The 22,655-nt window shown below is 39.3% G+C and overlaps 1 protein-coding gene across 1 annotated transcript; it reads left to right on the forward strand.

Annotated features, from left to right (window-relative positions):
• Positions 1-284: 284 nt before the first annotated feature.
• Positions 285-21,357, forward strand: LOC139452304 (T-box transcription factor TBX20-like). Its single transcript, XM_071233734.1, has 8 exons — positions 285-639; positions 3,578-3,746; positions 12,475-12,748; positions 15,480-15,641; positions 16,034-16,110; positions 16,787-16,893; positions 19,337-20,204; positions 21,104-21,357. Exons 1-7 carry the CDS (start codon positions 417-419, stop codon positions 19,636-19,638), a joined length of 1,314 nt encoding a protein of 437 aa, XP_071089835.1. The 5' UTR covers positions 285-416; the 3' UTR covers positions 19,639-20,204; positions 21,104-21,357.
• The last annotated feature ends 1,298 nt before the right edge of the window (positions 21,358-22,655 follow it).

The following is a 22,655-nucleotide window of genomic DNA, read 5'->3' on the forward strand; positions in this document are numbered from 1 at the left end:
TAACAAGACTAGCGGAAGCTGTTATGTGTTGAAAGAGACGGTATCGCGTCGACCAATTAAGTGATACCTTATCCGCGAGCAGAACACATAGACCCGCCTACATTATCTGAATGGCGACTTCACATTAGCCAATGACAGCGCTCGTAACATGGATCGGAGGGGATACTGTTGGCAATAGACCCACTGAGAAAGGTTGCGTGCGATAGGCGATTGTGTTTTGATGATTAGTCTGAATTCTATTTTCTTGTGGTAATTTCCACGAGGCAGGACCATTTCACTTGAGAAGTCAACAACAGAGGATGAGACCTTGTGAAATAGGCGCATGAATCAGAAATAACACAGTGGAGTTAGACGGAACACAGTACACAAGTTAAGAATCTACTTCACCCAGGAACAGGAACTATTACGCTCGTAGGATGGACGTACAAGCTGATGATGTTGTTGACAAGTCACCTGCTGTTGTGGAGGACTCTGACATTGACGACGTCGTCACGGTGACGCGAGAATCCTCCGTCCCGTCGCCAAAGACCACCAACTTCAGTATCGCTGCTATTCTTGGGGGGTCATTAACGACAAAAACTCAGCAGCCCGTCCCAGAGCCAGAAGACGATGACGACGACGACATTGAAATAACAGTTGGTAAGAATCTCTTTACATTTAATATTTCTTTCAAATAAGACATATGTCAGTTCTATACATTTATAAACCGAGTGATATGAAGACCCGTTTCTGAATTCGGGATGGTATGAGAAAAAATGAAGACCGTTCAATAAAATAAGAAACTATGAAACAGTTAAACATTACGTCTTTAGTTTAGTAGCTTAATGTTAGCAATGATCATGTTTAAGTAATAAGATATCACAACTATTTAAAATTACACACTCCATGTGTTTTGCAATCGTGAACAAATGTCAAGAGACAATATATCACTCTCAATAAGACCCAAATAAATTAAAATGGTACATTTGGCATCTTAAGGTCTAATATTTTACGTAGAATAAGTGGCATCCGACACTCGACTCAATAGTCAGCGCCCCCATAACAACTGTATACACTCTGTCAATGGGCGTCGTTGGTGGGCTTTCGTGATCCCTGTTAAAAAATCCCCGTGCCTAAGATTTTGTAGGGTTTACGTAGTCAGTTAGAATACCTCCAGTTTTTCTCAGGCTCCAAGAATTCTCAAATTGTCTCTGCAATATCTCAGCGCCCATGGGTTCCAGCGTGAACGTTTGGCGTTGTTTTCTGTGAGGGAATACACACACTTTATATTCTCCCTCTGATAAGAGCTGTTTCCTGGCGCTCTCTGGGCGGTTCCAAGTCACTGTGCTGTTAACATCTATACCCTCTTATAGTTACTGTTATTGTTATATGCTACGGAATACAAAATAATCATCGGAAAAGACGGTTATTCTTGACAGTGTTACGAGTAGACATAAACGTCATTGCCAGAGAATATCAGTACAGAATAAATACAAGTGTTTCAACAAAATAACACCTAACGCGTTCCATACATGGACCCGTATATCCACATTTAATGCAGATTACACAGTGATACGTTTATACTCCCGCGATATTACATGTGAGCAAACATTATTGTTCTAGTTTAAGTCTCCGGAGGACTAAGAAATGAGAATAACTATGTTGTATTTTACGTACAATGTCATATTTATTGTACTAATTATAAACGTCATTCAATGCAACTGTCTCCATGTTGATATATAACTGCATACAAATTTAGGACATAGTTATATCAATGCGGTATGTGGACATTATTTCACGCATTAAAGAAAATATGGTCTGTGAGATTGATACACGATTGGCAATAGTTATAGAAATGCGTTTTTCCGGTGTTCATTTTCACATAACATGACATAACTGATTATTTACACAATAACTATTAGATTTTTTTACAGTAGTCTATGAGAGATTCTACTGTTTTATTAACAGAAACAGCCAATAGACTCAGCATAGAGAGTTTACACTGATCACGACAGTATAATGATCGACTCGACTGCAGAATAGTGAATAATATTTTCAATTAGTTACACGTATCTATATAAATCTAATCAAGACAGTATCATTATAATTTAAGATGTCATTCTCTTCACATTCAATACCCTTGAAAGAGCTGATGGTTAATATGATGTGTTAATATAAGAACTTGTGTTAAATATGGTGTGTTAATATATAGCCTAGAGCTGTAAAGCCGGCAACCCAAATAACCGTATTGAGATAAATTATTCTTATACCGTGTACATAATTTTAATAAGAATATATCATTTATGTGAGAAAATAAAATGTGATAAAATATATTAAATAGTAGTTCGTTTTCACAACATATAACTAGCTACTGAAGCATATCGCCATGATAGATAATCATTATAATTTAACATTATTATCATACTTCTACTTATAATCTTGTAGTTGTATTCTTTAAAGGAAACACATAAAAACTCGTTTTTCAATACGCTTTCCGTCATGAAATAAACCTAAACTCAAACGATGTCTCACATATGAATTACTGTACTATTTCAAAATTCATGTTTGAACATATAATCGCCGGTTACAATGGACAGGTTAAACTGAATGAACATGTTCCGTGTATTCACGCCATGAATGAAACACTGTATGTCAATGAACAAGTTGCAACTTACACCATGATAAGCCAGTAGATATCTCTACTTACGTCCTACAGATAACAGCGTTAAGTCACCCAGAAGTGCCACAAACCACCCACTCAGTTCAATCTTGATGGGAATTGTTCAGGGGTTAAATTGATATTTTTGATCATTACAGATTTTCTGACGCAGAAATTCGAGGATATAAACTAACTTTGTATAACTCGATTACATGTTACTTCTGCGATATCTTAATTACAGTGCCTTGCGTAAATGTATGTCTCGTTATTCTGAAAACGCTAACACATGTTTTAAGGATGACCAGCGAAGTGTAAATATTTTTGTAAACTTCAAACGGTGATATCTTTCAGCTAATTAAGATGACATGGGTCAATTTACCGAGGTTAAAGGTTGTTGCTAATTTGCAAACTTTATTTGCACAATAAAATATCACTTTTATTTTAACACGTGGATCGAATATTACATATTATAATATCTCTAAAATCATGAGAGTATCTTAAACTTCCTTGAAACCTTATTCGATATGTGTGATCGTTGTGATTATCTTATCATACTTTCCTCATCAAAATAAATATTTGAAACCTCATACCTCACTTGCATCAGTTTCTTTTAAAAACTTAAACCGATATATCGGAAACTCGTTAATTGCTTAGATAAATATCGTCATTCCCATGTCCCTAAACCCACCACGATGTATGCGTCGTCGGTATGAACAATAGGAAATCTGTTACGTTTAACCATCAAACCAGTTGCAAGTGTACGCTCAATTTGATCAATAACATATCAAGATATCATTTGATTGTGTGTGTTGTTAGTTAAGATGTGATCTCACAAAATACCGTAATGTTTGTATATCTTAGAGGAAAAAAATAACATTGTAATTGAGAATATTTTAGACACTTATCATTTTACGAATATTCTTTCTTCAAATGTTTCAGAATCAATTGATGGTGAGAGAGCAGACACACCGGAAGTTAGCAAAATCGCAGACGACACACTAAAAGTGGTTGGCGAACTAGACTGTGTTGAGTGCCGACTGGAGACGAAAGAATTATGGGACAAGTTCCACGATCTTGGAACTGAAATGATTATTACGAAAACCGGCAGGTAGATACACATTTTGTAATAATTCGCACAAACTGGTATACCAATATGTTTCGATTACGCAAAGTTTAAACATCAATTCTGAATTATTTGGGTATTTCAGATGGATTTTATATTGAAGTGACTCCGTACTGAATTATTTGTAGTAGTATTCTAATATTGCATTTCATTGTCAAAGTTGTCTTAGTCGATATTGTTTTAATTTTACACGGAAAGAACTTCCACTGGTGTCGACGTCTATCAGTTGGGATGCAAAGAAATAAAAGCGATACGACCCTTTCTGCAGCCACAAGAAATGTGAAAATGTCTAGTATGGGATCACTTTACGGTTAATTTAGATCAGGAAAAGGTTTTATGTTCGTGCGACTAAAATATGGTGTACTGATACTTGGAAAGTTACAACTGCAGTCCGTTTTAATTCCACATTCTTGTAAATGGCATATGCGAATACGCAGTAAACGAAAACGAGTCGGCCACATTCCTTGTGATGTAGGATAGTTTATCATTCCCCTTCTGACAGTGCAGCAAGCATGTTGGTAGTGGTATGCCAGATTCATAATATCCATCGACTATTTTGCTGTGGAATACACCAGGAGGAATTAAGCCCAGAGAGGGACATTGTATCATTGCTACTGGAGATGTTTCAACAATACCAGAATCGATCGCCCTCTACACTACCACGTCACGGAGTGTCAAACGCAGCTCGCTTTGTCAATCGCTGTTTGAACAAAAGACGTAGCATTTAGTGACAATGGTCGTATATAGGGGGACGATAATGAGGATGGCCACGCTCGGCAAATGACCACAACAGACCCATAAACAGTCGTATGTGCTAATTTGTGATGATCTAGACTTGTAGCAACATTTTAACGCGGTTAAATTATCCCTTGTCGGTGATCATAAATTGCCCTGTTATGTCAACCCCATGATATCATTACGGAGGAGGATTTAGGCGGAGACTGAACGCAGGTGATGGAGAAACAGTTTTCCAATTACAACTGGATAATTACCGGTCAACGACTATTTGTTGGGAGCTGTCTCTGTGGTGGCGATTCACGGGAAACTCCGTCTTTGTCGTGATCAGTAATTAAACGCATGCTCACATTTCGCGAGTCAATCTTAAATAAATCAGACTATAAAAGTCCCATAAAATCTTGTGTGAATGCTAAAGGACTACCCCTATTCTCTGCCAGACGTTGAGGGGCCCCCTGCGGCGAAAATGGGAGGACCTCACTCCCTTACTTTCAATAGCTGGCTGATTGTGCAATGACAGTAAAAAGGTAGTTTATGGTCTAAATGTGTCTATTTATTGTCTCAAATAACCGTCATTGGTTAAAACCATCGTCTGGTAGAGCAAAATGCTGATTATTCAATCTATCGGATCCGACCATCGTGACATATTTTGAAGTCAATTGTTATGTACTTATCTTTACGTAAACCTTTCCGTTTGCAGTGTAATTAATGCATGCTCGCTTGTAACATGCATTCAGCGTCACGTGGCGTTTAGGAAACAATTAACCAATTCATCATGTTGTATGATCGTGTTCATGAAGACCTGCCGCTGTCTTGTAAAAATGTTAACAATTTCAGGAGCGCATCAGTTTTACGGTGACGTAATTGTGTGGTTTTCGTATTCCCAGTAACGACATTTAAGCACATGACGCATCTGTACTTTAGCACACCGTGTGCTTAAACAGCATGTCCCGTGGATATTCGTATTCCTGCACAACGAGGATGTTAGTAGGCGAGTGGTTGGTGTGTCTGCTCGTGGTACGGGTTCGATTCCAATGGTCGTGTTATGTCTGACGGATACGTAAAATTCACTTACAATGTCTGTAGCCCCTCACCTGTACAATACACTCATATCTCTCTGTCATAGTCAAGTTTTTCCTTTTATCACGATTGTCCCACGACAAATCCGTTTGTCATATCCATGTTGGGTGTTGATATTGGCTGTTGATGCAAGGTGCTGATTTAATGTAATGTTGAGGTATGTTGAGTTGGGTATCAACTAAAATTGGAAGAGAAATCAAACGGACGATACTAACACCAACGTTGTGTGTATCACTTGGCCGGCTTACTTTTGGCAATGGAGACATAATATTGTACGTTATTATTGAAATCCGGAGTTAAGGATTTTCATAATTCGTATGGAAAATGTATGGGGCACTATGATAATGTTCGATTATAAATAATAGCATTCTTGCTCATTGATAATGAGTCGTATGTACAATGTTGCATATACATGACACGTTAAGTGTTCATCACACAGAAACACACACACACACACACACACACACACACACACACACACACACACACATGCCTGTTGTAACAAAATACGCCTTATTCAAAATCTGTCGTAGCCCCCTTATAAATAAACCCCCCAAAACAGCCGTAGTCGTTCTGACTATGTCCAGTCTATATACGCAATGGGCGTCAGGGGTCGCCAGCAGGTGAGCGCTGTTAAGTGTGACTGGTGTCGGGTGGGCATGCGTCTTGTTCTCTCCTAGCTTTATTTAATTATTTTTGTTTATTTTTTCACAGTTTTCGAATTGTGGCCATCGCTCAACAGAAGCTTCACCATTTTCTTCCACATCACTTCTTTACACCATGCTTGAAGCCAATAGTGTAATTGTGTATACTATTATTCAATACAATCATTCATTTGTTGCTGAGAAGTAAGATTATTGATTTTTCAAATAACAGCTAGCCTTACACTCGCATGCGTATGTAGAAATAAAGAAAATGAAACAATCTCTGTAAGTGAAAGTCATTTATAACGGCCCAACATGATCCACAGATTCCTATGTTATCATTTGTAGACATCATCCAATGTCTCTCGAATTTGTTATTGCGCTTTAGAATAAAACGTAATACACTCACGTGTTGCCAAACCACGAACCGCTAAACTGGTAAGATAGAACCCTCGTTATATCAACACAAAAAAATGTAGAATAATTTGCGCTGTTGCCGTTTCAAACTAATTACCCCACGATCTCTGTTGCACCAATCCCCAGTTAACTTATGTGGCAACAAAGCTTGATAGTAGTGTAAGGGATCACGACGTAAGCTGACTCAACTTTGGAAATCATATTAACAGAACGCTTTGATTATTGACGAGGAAGCCTAACATGGATGCAAAAAATATTTTTTTCTAACATACCTTCTTAGAACATTGTTACTTATGACACATATATCCTGATGTGGATGCAACCTTTTGTAGTTTGCTTCCACATCCATAAAGCTGATGGAGATAAATATGATAAAAATACATGTAACGCATCAATAGACAATTGGTTAAAAAGATTAACGTCATCCAGATGGAGGATGGGATGAGTGGATGAAACACTCGGGTCTAATCTCGGTCTTATTTATAATATTCGGCCGTGGTTGTCTCTACTGTACATCATTCACGACACACTTCTCTGCGTGTACACGGGTCTTTTGTAATCTTCTAAGGAACGATGGGGGCAATAAACTATCGCAGAGAAAGTTCAAAACTTTTCAACTCCGCAGATAGGTAACGTGAGCTTTTAATTAAAGATTTCTTCAGATAAGTGTTGTAGAAGACTATATAATTGGACTTGGCCAATCGGGGCGGAATAAACAATATCATTTTCATTCAAATGATCTGAGGATATCACTAAATAGGGGACACTCCCATGATAATAGATTAGTCAATTAGTTTCTTGTCTCTTTGATAAAAGTTTTTATTTCCCTCATTTCCAAGGTTTCCTTCATTCCCTCATCGGAGAAATATCACAACCACTATCATCACTGAATCCTTTAATCCAATTAAAGCATTATCTCGTTGCAAGACTCTTATACGGGGTCTCCTGTCGCCTTCATCTCGCTAGTACTTATGTTATTGGCAATTTTGTATCATGTAATTAAGCTTGGTCGCCAGAACGCGATCTCTACTCCGTTTGTCAATGTGAGGATTTAATGTCTCCCTATACGGATAATTTACGCGTTCACTACGTTAGGAGAAAATTAAGAGTTATTTTGAACTAGCCTTTATCGGGGTTAAAAAGAAGTAATTTGTCACGATGCCTTTGTTTTTTGAAATACATTCATTACTCGGTACGCGTTTGATGTATGGCTTTTGCTCGAGCAGATCGCTACGGAATATAAACCCGGTAATAGGGTTGTCGACTTAAGATAAAATGCGCTGCTGCATTTCACAAAACACTATCAGAAAATAACAGTGGTGCGTTGCGGTGACGACATCGCCTTCATCAAATTACTAACTATATTACCCCGTATGTCCTCACGGAGGTGGATGTAGTCACACACGCAAACTTCCTCTTCATCATTGAAACTGGTCGACTTTCCCCGCCTCTTTTGCCCTACGTTGGCCATCAGTTCGGGCTAGATTTAATAGGGTTGTTAGTTCGAACGATCTCAGGTTAGCGGATACTTGACTTGGGCTTAATTCCGTGGCCTCTAGAACAAAGAAGGCATAATTATATTTAGATATACATCAGTGCACGACACCCTTGTCGTCGTCTGAGCCAATGTTCGAATATTGTAAGTGAGTTAAATTTCCACGAGCGGAAATTTGATGGATTAAACCACGACACGTAAAAAGAAACTCGATTCAGGAATTTTGATTTGGAGAAAAAAGAAAAGAACATAAAAAATATACCAGGAGTGTATGTTTTCTTGGTTTGATGGAGATGGATTTGAAAGAAGAACATTTTTTGTTTTTTTCTTTTGATAGTATTATTGAATGAGGTAATGCTTGCGTGCTAGGAACTATGGTTAATTAAGTTAACTTTTCTCAAATCATTTACATCGGGAAGTTTTTCGGATAGTTTGTCAGTTCATTTATGAATAAGTCCCGAGTCAAATGTAGTTCTTAGTCTCTTCTGCCTCGTGATGAATCACATTTAAAGAAACCAACTGACATTTGGGCACTTGCAATTTCGTGCACTGTCGGAGCGATGGAGTTGGGTAGCCCAGTGGTTAAAGCGCTCGTCCGTCGCGCCGAAGAACCGAGTTTGATTCTCGACATGCTCACAGTGAATGTGGCCCGTTTGGGCGTCTCCCGCCGTGATATTACGAGAATAAAAACATAATTCTTATTTAGAGGTTGTATCTATGCTAATTAGTCGTGTACTTCATTAAAATCTCTTGGTTTTGCTTCATAAAAAAGCTTAGGGATCATGAATATTTTTGGGGATATTTTTTATAAAGTTATGTGCTCAGTCTTCACTACAAAAATTTGCCCCCAAATTATTAATGATCCCTAACTTTTTTGTGTTCAGTATATGATGATCAAAACAAATATTTCATTTTCAAAACACTTTTAACATGGCATGTTATAATAGAAACACTGTTTACTGTGTACTTAAGAAATCTGAACTTGTACTTTAATTACACATTTCAAACAACACAACATGTGTTGACCACATTCATTACACCTTCACAGACCGCGTGGAATAATCCAGCCTATCCATACCCTAATCCAGGCACAACGAACGCTGCTTTGAAAATGTATTTTTACCAATATCAATACAAGAACAAAACGCCACAAAAGCCAAATGTTTTGTAAAGGATCAGCTATAGGACTGCCCTATCTTAACACACCCGTGGTTTTTACCCCCGTGTCTTCCAGCGATCCACCCCCTGTCGCACAGGACATAATTCCCCCTACGGGTAATGAATATATTTGACAAGAGGTAGCCTCACAAGTAAAACGTTTCTCTTCTAGCGTCTAATTATGTGATATAAGCGGTTCATTCTCTATTATCAGGGCAGTCTGTTGAGCCTTCCGCGCCATAAGTAACTTGACACGTCTTTTGCCGAACTGAGCTGTTACACTCTGGTGAAATTAACCTCCGACCGGGCAGGTATAAATTCTGCCACCATTTTCGGCACGGCCATTTTATGTACCGATTCACACACAAGGTTATACTGGAGGTGACAATGAATACTTAATCATTCGCTAAAGTTTTTTTTCTTGCTTCCTGGCTTATATTTTCTGATCTGTCTTCCGTGTTTTGTATAAGGAATAGTGCTCACGCTGTGTTGATGACCATGTGAGTGACATTTTGCACTCAATAATGTTTCAAGGACGTGACACTCCATGAAGGACTCGCATTTGGTATCAATGTTGGAAATGCATTACATGTGACACTAGCACTGAATAGAACCCGTGAAGATTCGTGTTAGAATAGGTCTTCAGCAATCCATACTTGCCGTAAAAGGCGACTGTGCCTGTCGTAAGAGACAACTAACGGGATCGGGTGGTCAGGCTCGCTGACTTGGCTGATGCATGTCATCGTATCCCAATTGTGTAGACCGATGCTCGTGAGGTCAATCAATGGATTGTCTGGTCCAGACGCGATTATTTCCAGACCGCTGGAAACAAACAAAGCACTAAATGGTGTCTTCTTGAAGGTAACGCTCCTACCTGCATTCGTGTGATAGCGATACAAGGAAGTTTCATATTGATATGTTGATAGCATGCTCCCTGTGTTTATAAAGTATGCCAGAACGTAAATTGCACCCTACGGTGGCCTGTTTTTGCGAACACCAGGTGTCATCATTGATTTTCTGTGGTCCATTCATACAATGTCCACCACTATTTTGCCTTTGACGCCCAATGGTCAATCTGTTTGGCCAGATCATTCTGATGATCAGGTGCTGACGTCTTATAGTTATTCTGGAATGAGTCATCTCTGACGATACTTCAGTAAGTTTGCCTTTGCCCTTTTCTTGAATGAGTGAGTGGATGAGTATAGTTTTTCGCCACTTTTAGCAATCCAGCAAATATCACGACGGTGGACACCAGAAATGGGCTTCGGACATTGTACCCATGTGGGTAGTCGAACCCAGGGTCCACTAGGCTACCCCACCCACCACCCTACCTTTTACTTGAAACGGGACATGTGGATATATAATCTAAATCGTTCGAAGATTTCGTGTTGTCGTTGTATGAACGTTTGCCTACAACTCATTTTAGGATAACTGCTATCGTGGTGTTATCACGATTGGACAACGACACAGTTTTATTATTTCATGCCAATATCTCCCACCATCTCATTAGCCTATTTCTCATTAACTGAACCCCAGAACAATGAATCTATGCTTCACACAGTAAGCGACAGTATCGACCCTACGACCAAATTGAGTGGGGGTTTGTGTTCGAGCAGCTAACCCAGGTACATCTCACTTAACACGCTCGCATGTAGCCCCGTTGCCGGAGACACGCCTCAATGACGACAGGTGCCACGCTGAAAACACACCTTGCAAATTGTAAATCGATTCAGGAAGACAACACCGGCCCTTTCTTGAAAACCAACACGTGCGCTCACTGAAAAAAGAGATTTAGAAAATTGTCCCGATTAAACCTTGACCGTAGTATAAGGTTACCGTGGAGGTAATCACGAGTGTTTTTCTACGCCAGGGTGGTATGTGTACGTAACGGGGCTCTTAACAATACTAACTTCAGGTTTAAAACTGCCATTGTTCGCGAGGCTTCACAACAAGAGTTTAGTCAGCCGACCAGTGCTGACTTTCGTTTGTGTTTGACAGATAAGTTGTGAAAGATCGACAAGGGAAGATATACCTTGTTTGACACTGTCTTTTCATCTCAATGAGAAAACCTAAACGTCTTCATGGACTTTCCCACTGAGGTAATGATAACAATCGCATCGCATGCTCCTATGGTGGCAATTCTATACATGCGGGGCTAGTTCGGTAATCCTGTCCACCTTTTCTCTTTTCATAAAGACAGGAAATCGTCATCAATTATGCTACAGGACGTGATACCCAACACAGTCATCGGTATCATAATTTTACTGATAAACAACTCTGATTTGTCGCTCTGAAAGGAAAAAGTGTCATGTTTGTTTCCCGGTGGTATGTGCCACGATCTGTCAACTCCAAACTGTTGTAAGTGTTGAGGTCACGGTTGGTGTCTCACAAGTATATGTTCCTGGTATGTTCCTGGTATGTCCCTGGGGAACTTGGGTGTTCAGGTATATTCATTATATCACCATGATACACGTATCATGCATACATGCATGTGAAGCAGGTAAACTGCTGATCATTGCGTCGCTGTACTAGGGTCTCAAGTAAATATATATTGGTTATAATCTGTTTCATCAAGACTAATTATTCTCTGGCGTTGACATATATAAATTAATATTTATATAAACTATATTCTGTTTTGGGCAGGGTGGGTTGTGTCTGTGGAGACCACGTAACGCAGAACGGACTTTGACATCATTGAACTTTTATCATCCCGTTTAAAAGTTGTTTGATCAAGGTTACAACATTTAAGGTGCCAGCAAAGTTGTCAAAGGGTATTACAGTAGACATGTGAAGGATATTACCAAATTTGACGCAAGGACACCAATGATGTCCGATGGAATTCCCTATTTTGACTTGTACGAAATGTTCCCGTGGTTTTTCAGGTGAACATTGGGTTGCCTTTGCATGTGTTTGTGACGGGTGCCACCGGTGGGGCAGTATACGCTTACCTTTTCGGGAACAGCTGGTATTATCACTATTTGATAGTGATACATAAACACATGCTCATGATGTAGTCGGAATCGTATAATGGACTGTTCTTTTTGGCAGAGATTTATTATGAATCTCATGGTCATGCCTCTGGCTGTTCTCCTGGAAAACACTACATCATCTTGAACACTGACATCACTATCTCAACGTCCATTACCAGAAACATATGTGTAACAATATCCAACTTGTTTTGCAGACGCATGTTCCCGACTTTGCGTGTGTCCTTCACTGGCCTTGAACCCGACCAACGCTACATCGTCGTCATGGACGTTGTTCCCGTGGACAACAAGCGCTACCGGTACGCATACCACAGGTCCTCGTGGCTGGTGGCAGGGAAAGCCGACCCCCCTCTGCCCGCTCGGTTCAATGTCCACCCAGACTCGCCATTTACAGGAGAGCAGCTGATGAAGCAGACCGTGTCCTTCGAGAAACTGAAACTGACCAATAATATTCTGGACAAGAGTGGTCATGTGAGTATATGCATATTATACTGTTATTGTACACTTTAAACACGTAATTTCATTTTAAATCCAGGCATATCTCGACATAAGCGCATTGAACTTCATCACTCTTTTAAACTATTTTGATGTTGGCATTTGCATAAGATATATGTATGGGTTATATGTGAATGGACGAAGCGCAGAAGTAATTCATCAATACATGTGTATTAACTGGGGTATGTAGACTGTCGGGCAAAGGAAAGTATACACCCATGTTTGATGGTGCTAATGAACAAACAAGAACTGGGTATTCGATGGTGATGTGATTGATAGGTTATCATAGTTGGGTGTTGGACGTAAAGTTTGCAGTGTTTTGGTGACATTTGTCATCCTAGTAACGTTTTGATGTCGTTTGTTTTTGGTCGAATCCAATTTTCAAGTGAATACTTTCTTATACTTCTTAAGCTATCACTAGAAGGATGCTATCTATTAATAGTAAGTCAACACAAACAATATACTGAAGTGGTTTAGGAAACCAGACAGTTTCAACAGAAAAGGCAAACAATGCTTGATTCATATACTCTGATATGACATGGAAATGTCCACCACCCACCCTGCCAAAGCCACCCACCCTGCCAAAATCACCCCACTATTCATTTCACCCACAAAAGCTAGAACGGCCATGACCTCTTGCTGCACCTATTGACAAGAATACGAATTATATCTCTATAAAGACTGCAAAACCATGAAAAGAAAGTGTTATTTCTAAGTCATGAAACCTGCTCAAATCTTTACTGACTAGAGAATAAGTATCCACTTCCGAAGTAATAATATTTAAGGTGTATGGTATGTAATCAAAATCATACATTCTGAAATAACATATCCATCAAAAACGATTTAATAACAGGATTGCGTACATGAAAAACTGAAGATTTAGTTTAAACCAATGCATATTCATTGACGTTTACCACGGCGAACTTAATGACTCATGAGGTCAATGCAAATTTTTAAAATGGAATCTTTTAGCTCAATTATAAAAAAATAATTGGAATTTCAATTCAAAGTACTATGAGGGATATCCTTGCTATTTCAAAACCCGTTTAAAACTAATATTTTTTTCAATATATATGCAGCTGTTTAATCGCCAGTGCCAGAATGACAATAAAAATCGCTCCTGGTGTAAAATGGAATGTTACTTATCCCGTCCATAAAGTTACTTTAAACAATGGAACCTCTTTAATCCGAATATTGTAGCCAGACGGTGAAACCCATATATCCGAACCTCGCTGAAACACAATGAAGCCTCGTTTATCCGAATCTCGTAAAAAATGAATGGAAGTCGGTTTATCCAAAACTAATTACTAGTGACACACCATATATCTGCGAAGAACTGATTATCATATACTATTCAATATTTAATTGTTCCGAAAACCCATAAATTAGGACACTTAGGTTAGAAACCACCTGTCCGTATAAAAGAGGTTTCCTTTTTAAAAAAAAGAGTCAGCATGGCATCCTGGGTAGGCTACTAAATAACCCGGATGTCACGTTGACACTTGTCGAGTGAAATCTTTTATCAGATAAACGAAATACATGGCATTCCTGAAGGACAAGTTAAGTACCCTGGTTTGAGGAAGATGGCGATGGGTTAAAGAGGCTGGTGTTTAGGCCAAAAGTGATGGAGTCGACGTAGTTGTACGTTGTTAGACGGAGTCCTATCTCCCGCAGCATGTGTCAGCGGTAATGTAGGGGCTTTGTATGCAGCACAAACACTCCACAACAACTGTTTATTTACCGCGTATCTGATTTCATGAATTTATGTTAGGTCGCGCTATTGCTGCTTGGGGATGCATAGATCACTCCCCTGCTCCACGGAAAGGGGGGCTGATAACCCGTATGTTCAAATGACATGGTGTCGACACACTCGTTTCCCCTCTTCAAGAAGAAAAATAAACATGTCAGTCGTTTTTTTGATGGTTTAAAACCTTATGTCAAACGCTAAGTTGACACTTATCGGCGTGAGATGTGAGAGTTGAAATGTTGATTTCAAATGGGAGTGACTTTAGATTTGCAAGCCGTGGGGAATTAACAAGACGGCAGTTTTATTACATTTTTGGACGATTTCGTCTTTGGGAAAATGGAAGTTGATGACAAGGTCGTTTACAAAATATGGCTTAGTGACTGATAAGGACCATATGTACATGTCAGACACGTTAATCGAGGTATTTGTTTCCTTAATGTATGTCTGTAAATACCATTCAAAGCTTCGCTATGTAACGTTGGCCTGTAATAAATGAGGTATGAAATCAAGTAGGAATCGACAAACGTTTCGAGCTGTTAAACATGACTTGAATATTGATGTCAACTTTTAAAAACATGTTTCAGTCAGTTCAGGAAATAACTGAAGTTTGAACTCACAGATAGATGATATCGATTGCCCTTAGCGTTGGTTTCGTCACAGTCCAGTATTCAGCATATTCGAAATGTTGATATACGGAGTTGTATATAAATCCATGCACTTGAAATACATGAGTGAGTGAGGTGGGCTTTCAGCAATATTTCAGTTAATCACTGTTGTTTGGCACAATGTGTGTAAGGTCTAAGAGACGCAACTCTCCACATCGACATATTGTCGTAGACGACCGAGCCACCAACGTCCCTGAAAAACCGATGGTGGTGCGTGACATGATGGTATCTCTCCATCAACTGTCGTCCATCCGTTTCCCTCCTTCTTTCCTTCACCAGAATGTCTGTATTACAGGTGATCCTCAACTCAATGCACAAGTACCAGCCACGGATCCACCTTCTGAAGAAGACGGATGAAACTCAGCTCCCTCTCTCTAACCTTGACCTGGAGAAGGTCAAATCCTTCATTTTCAAGGAAACCGTCTTCATTGGCGTCACAGCGTACCAGAATCAGCTGGTAGGTTTATTTTGTGTCTTCAAAAAATATGTTTGGAAGTAGTATTGAACAGCGTTAGATACAGACAAGTTATAAACTGCGTTAGTCAGACATACATGTTAAGGATTATTAGATATTGAGCTATAGTTCGGTCCAATGATATGCTATTCCAACAAAGTCTATGAAACGATTGCTTCACATATTCATGGTGTATGCCCTGTTCATATTCGATGTGCTTTGTGTAATTATGTTTTCTAAAATAATAAAATTGAACTTAATTCAATAGTTCTGCTGAGCACGATAGCATGTGAGTTTTATGAATTTCTTCATCCAGTAGTATGACTTAATTTACAATGTATACATTTATCATTGTGACACCTTTCCCTCTAACGTGGCCGTGTTCTCCTTTTCAGATAACAAAGTTAAAGATTGATAGTAATCCCTTCGCTAAAGGATTCCGTGACTCTACACGACTCACAGATTTTGACAGGTAATTCAATCTTCTGCCTGAATTTACTAATAATATCACGTATAGGATCCAGATACCGTTATTGGCTGATTGCGCAAAAGCTTTAATAGTTACTTAAATGTCAAACTTCGTGTATAGTGGTTGTCATCAAAAACGTATGAAGACTTTTGAATTATGGCATCGCGAATAGGAATAATCTTAAATACACATTTTCCTGTTGAACCTATTTGAATTTGTTGTCATTTTAAATATATATTATCGATTCAATATTCACCTTAGGTTTCGAAAACACTCTTGCGTCATCACAGATTTTCAGTTAACCATTCATTTTCATAGCTATTTTGCCCTTTACGTTCAATGGAATCTGTTGCAGTGGATAATCGAGATTCTCTGGCGTTGAATGCTTCTTGTTATGGAGTTTGAAATCATGACATACTGTTTGCTGTCGCACCTATCGCGATAATCAGACGTAAATTGAAACAATGGATAGTAATTGCTGCACTCGGGCGGTCGGGTAGCCTAGTGGTTAAAGCGTTCGCTCGTCACGCCGAAGACCCGGGTTCGATTCCCGACATGGGTACAATGTGTGAAGCCCATTTCTGGTGTCCCCCGCCGTGATATTGCTGTAATATTGCTAAAAGCGGCGTAAAACCATACTCACTCACTCACTCACTAATTGCTGCACTGTTTTCCGCAGGGAAACAATGGAACACCTTCTGCAGAACCACTCGTATGCGCGATCCCCACTCAAGGCCTTCACACCTGGCGAGATGCTTGAGGAACACTACAAACAGGCAGGCCAAGGTAAATCCTTTATTCATATTGACATACAATGTCATACATTTCAATGTACAGGAGCGTGGGCAAAAGGCTTGGTTCCTAAGAGATTTTAAATGTTAAAGTGGGACATTTCGTTATACATAGTTGCGTCCCATACCCGTACCAGGATCCTGGGAGGGTGGGTCTCAATCATTCGCCTTGATGATGGTTCTTGACTTATCAACACCATACCTATTCATTGGGTTTCACCAGAGTGGAACAATCTAAAACATACATCACGTCGTTGTCTCCACCACATGAGATGACTCTAACCCACTCTGGTTAAGTTGCCGTTGCGTTCTGTAAGCAAACGTGAGGTAGAATTCGATCATTTGCATATTTTGTAGTTCACAAGCACAATAATTTCACGGGTGAGATTTGGTATTTGGATGGTTTAAGAGCGAAACAGTTTTTGTTTGCTCGCATGTTAAACATACAGGTTCCATTCCCAGTTGATATACAGTGTGTCCCATTTTGGTCTTCCCTACCAGAATAAGCGTGGTAAAACTGGGGCGATGCTCGTGTCAATTGATTTGGTATCCGACAGAAGTAAAGTGTAAAGAAGACCAAAATAGCTGGAATTGTGTTGACGATAATCATCAGTGTTGTCCCTCAAAACTGCTAATTGCACATCCTGTCAAACCCGCCATCCACAACGGATGTTTTATTATTAATGATAGAGACAAACGTCATCAAAACCCAGGACTTTCGTTAACACCCCCGACCCTGTCACTTTAAAAACAGAAATCGTGAATAGGAAATAATCCTTTCAATTTCAATTACACATGTTTCACCGCACCTGACATTTGAAAATACAAAAAAATACAAAAGTTATTTTGCAATCAACGTGTCGATTAATTTAAGCCTTCTTCTTCTGTAATAGAAACACTCTCGGAAATTGCTTCCGGTTTGAGTAACTTCCAAGATATGAAAGATGATGACTATATAAAAACGAAAAGACATGCGGCGATTAAGCCATGTTGACGTTTGGATAGCAAGAAATGAAACACAGGAGGTTACATAATATCAAAAGAATTCATCTTGAAGTCTTTATTTGAATGGTGAAATACAGAGAATGGGAAAAACGACTGCATCAATTGGAGACTTCTCTTCGGTTCAGACACTGGCAGGCGGTACATGACGTTTTCCGTAAGAAAAAACCAGAGGGGGGGTTTCACTTCTTTGTAGGATGACAAATTAGAGAAGTAGAAGTGTCAGAATGTGTTGAAAAAACACACAGTTGGATATCTCTAATGTATGAATGTTGTTGATAGGTTCATGGCCCGTTCTTTATCGGTTGTATTGCTACAACTACCGTACATACGCTAATGTTGTAGCTTAGTTATGACAGTCATTTACGGCACATAGTGGCGTTCGTCTAAGTGACGTCAGAGTCACGAATTTCCCAACTTCCATACCGTAATATATTCTTCCGATAGGTCGTAGTGCGGGTCCCTTGGAGCCCTGAACAATGCCTAATTTCAGGAGGGGAGGCAATCTAAACTTGCCGAATCATTCTCAACTTGAGATGGACTCCCATATTAATATATTCTCTGGAAAACAGACTTTGAGACATGTACCTTTTAGAGTAGCAGTATAAACGACCGTGATATTTCATATAGAATATCATTGAAACATTCATATATTTTACTCCAGTAAGTATTTGATCATAGATTACATCTGGTGGTGAGTGGTCCCCATGACATGAGCCGATTATCCATTTATCACATGACATGTCTGGAAACTCCATATTATTAATTTAATAAATTTATAACCCTGACATAAACAAAATCCATATTTGACATCGACATATGGACTGGTTAAACATATGTACTCAAGACTTGACAGTCAAGTCCACTTGTAAAACACTGTTCTCTTCAAAACTGTTAAATAAATTGCCAATGCAAGAGAATAACCAGTCCAGATTTTCTACCTAAACTAATTCCACTTGACGTAAAGGGCAAATAGCTGTGGAAAACATATGCATGGGCCACTGAAAATCAATGATGACACTAGGTGTTCGCGAAAAGATGTAATTCATCTCCAAGGGCAACTGGTGGACTGAGATGAGATGTGTTTGTTTGTTTGTTTGTTTGTTGTTTAACGCCACACTCAGCAATATTCCAGCTATTTGACGGAGGTCTGTAAATAATCGAGTCTGGACCAGACAATCCAGGGCTTGGCATCTTGAGCATCGACCCACGTAGTTGGGATACGATGACATGCATCAACTAAGACATGACCGCCCCTTACACCAAGCATAGTCGCCTTTTACGACAAATGGGTTGCTGAAGACCTATTCTAACACGGATCTTCACGGGTGTGAGAAGCGTTGTAGGGGACACCAAGAATGGGCACCAACACTGATGACAAGAGATCCATTATCATTACTGCATGTGAACTAACTGGTTTTTTATCCTCATTTCAGAACCACCCGGTATGCCTGTCAATATGATGTCACCATGGCGGTTTTCTATGTCAGCACTTAGTGCCTATCACGCTTCAGCCAATGAAAAATCTCCGTGTAATCTCTATGGCAACATGTTCAATCATCCATATTTAAATCTACGTAGTGATATCCAATCAGCAGCGGCCCTCAACGAGATGTTGATACGTAGCGCCCTATACAAGAAGAGCCTCCAATCAACGTCAATTGCTAGTCTATATGGCCACGCACATCGGTTCCACCCGTATCTACAGTCAGAGAAGCATGGCAAGGACGAGTCGTGATGGGAGAGGCCAGATGGAGCCAAATATCGATGTGGGAGGTGCAATGTTAACATTTTATGACAATGAGAGATGTGCAATGTGTTTGGACCGACTGTGATTAAGAGATGATTTTTGTTGACTTTATCCTAATGAATGGGACGAACAGGTTGTTGGAAAGGCGCCGATTCTTCCGGAAAGAGATTAAGCGAACTGTTACAGTGAATAAGTTCTTGCAGATATTAAATCTAGTCTTCAGATTTAGATTCTGCAAATATGACATTCCCATAGTGGTAAAACCCTTTCGATACTAGACTCGGAGTCCACAATACTGGCTGTGAAGTATGAACGTTGTGCTCTTGAGTAGTTGCGAAGTCATCCTAGAAGCTGAGAAGGAGGAGGCGTCATTTGGGTGCCCATGAAGCTTATCCTACACCTTCACCTGTCTCTCCAAGCACTATGTGTCAGTCTTGTCCAGTGACGTCATTGCCCTATGTGTTACCATGGTGACCAGTGCCTTAGGCGCCGGCGCTCTGATCTCACATTGCCTTGTTCATCACCACCACCATCAGCACCACACCCTGTTCCAGGTGAGTTTATATGCCGCAATATGTCTTAACATATAAAGGATCCTCAAGGTACAATACGTTTTAATATGTTAAGGTTCCTGAAGGTGCAATATGTCTTTGCATGAAAAGGTCCCTCAAGGTGCAATATGTCTTAATATGAAAAGGTTCCACAAGGTGCAATATGTCTTAATATGAAAAGGTTCCACAAGGTGCAATATGTCTTAACATATAAAGGTTCCTGAAGGTGCAATATGTCTTAGCATGAAAAGGTCCCTCAAGGTGCAATATGTCTTAATATGAAAAGGTTCCACAAGGTACAATATGTCTTAATATGTAAAGGTTCCTCAAGGTGCAATATGTCTTAATATGTAAAGGTTCCTCAAGGAGCTCATCTTGACATTGATATTTGAAATTATTTGAGGTAACAGACTGGGCTTGGTCTCATGTTCATGATGATGAATATTTTTAGTTTTAGTTTTTCATTTTTTTTTATTTTGAACACACTATTTGTTCCAATTCGCGATGATAATAAAACAAAAACAATTTTATATACATTACAGCGTTACAGATACAAATATAAAACAAAACACCAACGCTAGAGAATAACCTGTCTTGGTTATCCGCCGAAACAGATTTAATTGGGCGTTAAAGGCAAAATAGCGGTGAAAATTATTTGAGATTCTGCTGCTTTACAGAAATTTTTTAAAGAAATAATATCCATTGCACCTGGTGGAAAAAATAGTTGGATGTGTTTACAAATTACGACACGATATCGGGTCAACCCGTCCTTATCATCATTTTGATTTTGATCTGATGCTCATTATGAACATTTTGACAAATATAATTATCCTTATTACTGTTCAATGACTCCTGCGATGATATTCTGACCTGAGAACTCAACTCTGACAATTCGTTTTCAGACAGAACCATCCAATTCATGGGCAGAGAAGCGCATTCTGCCAACGAAGTCCAGATGAGACGCTAAGCTCCTCCCACCCCCCTTCGTTCACCTGCAAGGCTCATCGAAATATGTCTCTAGGTGTCGCAACATGTACACGTGGACCGAGGAGTTCTGTGATGACAGTCGTGGGTTTCTACCACGCATATTTCAAGTGCACTGACAGAGGAAATCCGCGAGATTTAAAACTTTATGAAGTCTATTAAACTATTGTACATACGCGTATATTGTGTAAAGGATTTTATTGAAACTCTATGTTCTGTTGTTGCTTAATTATGAACATTCCGCTTTTGTTTTAATTAAAAATGTCAGTCTCTCTTTCAGTATTTTGTTTGCTCTATAATAACTACACAGATAGAGTAGTTGAGATTAAAACATGAGTACAATGGATGAGTGAGTGGAAACAGGCCCCGGGGTCATCTTGACATTGACCAAACCGAGGTCATCTTGACATTGACCAAACCCGATATACTGAACGAACCACTGGGCCACATTTGGAATGAGAAAATGTGACCTAAAGTTGATTTTCAAACCATTCCTCTGTATTTTAATCAAACATGAAAACTGGGATGAAGCTGAGCGTATATGAATTGCCTCTTGAATTACTTAAACTTCCCTTGATCTTGTGAACATCACGGACAACGATCTAAGGATCGAAAACGTCCTCCAGAACATGACTTTCAAATCAAATTAAGAAACTCACTTAATTTAAAATGAATATTATTGTAACAGAGGGTGTTAAAGGATGATTCAAACATTGTGAACCTTTATCTAGGAACAGTGTCGAGAGCATATGTAGGAACACTATCGAGAACACATGTAGTAACAATATCGAGAATATGTGTCGGGACAATATCGAGAACATATGTAGGAACACTATCGAGAACATATGTAGGAATTCTATCGAGAACATATGTAGGAACAATATCGAGAATATGTGTAGGGACAATATCGAGAACATATGTGGGAGCATTATCGAGAACATATGTGGGGACAATATCGAGAACATGTGTAGGGACAATATCAAGAACATTTGTAGGAACACTATCGAGAACATATTTAGGAACAATATCGAGAACATATGTAGGAACAATATTTGAAACACATGTTTCAGGACACTTGACAACATTCCAGATGAAATGACACAGCAATAATCATCATTACTTACGCATGTGATAGCAACACTTTGTTACCTAGAGCATTAGCATGACACGGAGTCGATTACGATTCATGTGAAATAATATATATTGCATATGGTGATGGACAATAGCTCATTAAGACACGCACACTGTCTAGTCCAATAGGTTGCGCCATCGTGAAGTATTCAGCTCCCATGACACCTTCTTGAATGACAAGCATCGTATAGGATAACACATACAGCATGTTGTGTTACAACGATGTATTATGTTATCAAGACCACACAAAAACCACACATTAAACTTTATATTGAACATGATCTCCAGCAGGTGGAATGAGCTGGATTCGAATACGCGACAAACAGATCATATTATCAA

Source organism: Haliotis cracherodii, unplaced genomic scaffold (genome assembly GCF_022045235.1).
Source record: "Haliotis cracherodii isolate W230 unplaced genomic scaffold, xgHalCrac1.p SCAF_10, whole genome shotgun sequence".
Lineage (NCBI taxonomy): Eukaryota > Metazoa > Mollusca > Gastropoda > Lepetellida > Haliotidae > Haliotis > Haliotis cracherodii.

Excerpts from the sequence above, each read along its gene's own strand:
- LOC139452304 (XM_071233734.1), top strand. The coding sequence starts at position 417 with ATGGACGTACAAGCTGATGATGTTGTTGACAAGTCACCTGCTGTTGTG. Across the intron at positions 640-3,577 it reads CGACATTGAAATAACAGTTG|AATCAATTGATGGTGAGAGA; the intron begins GTAAGAATCTCT and ends CAAATGTTTCAG. Across the intron at positions 16,894-19,336 it reads CTACAAACAGGCAGGCCAAG|AACCACCCGGTATGCCTGTC; the intron begins GTAAATCCTTTA and ends TCCTCATTTCAG.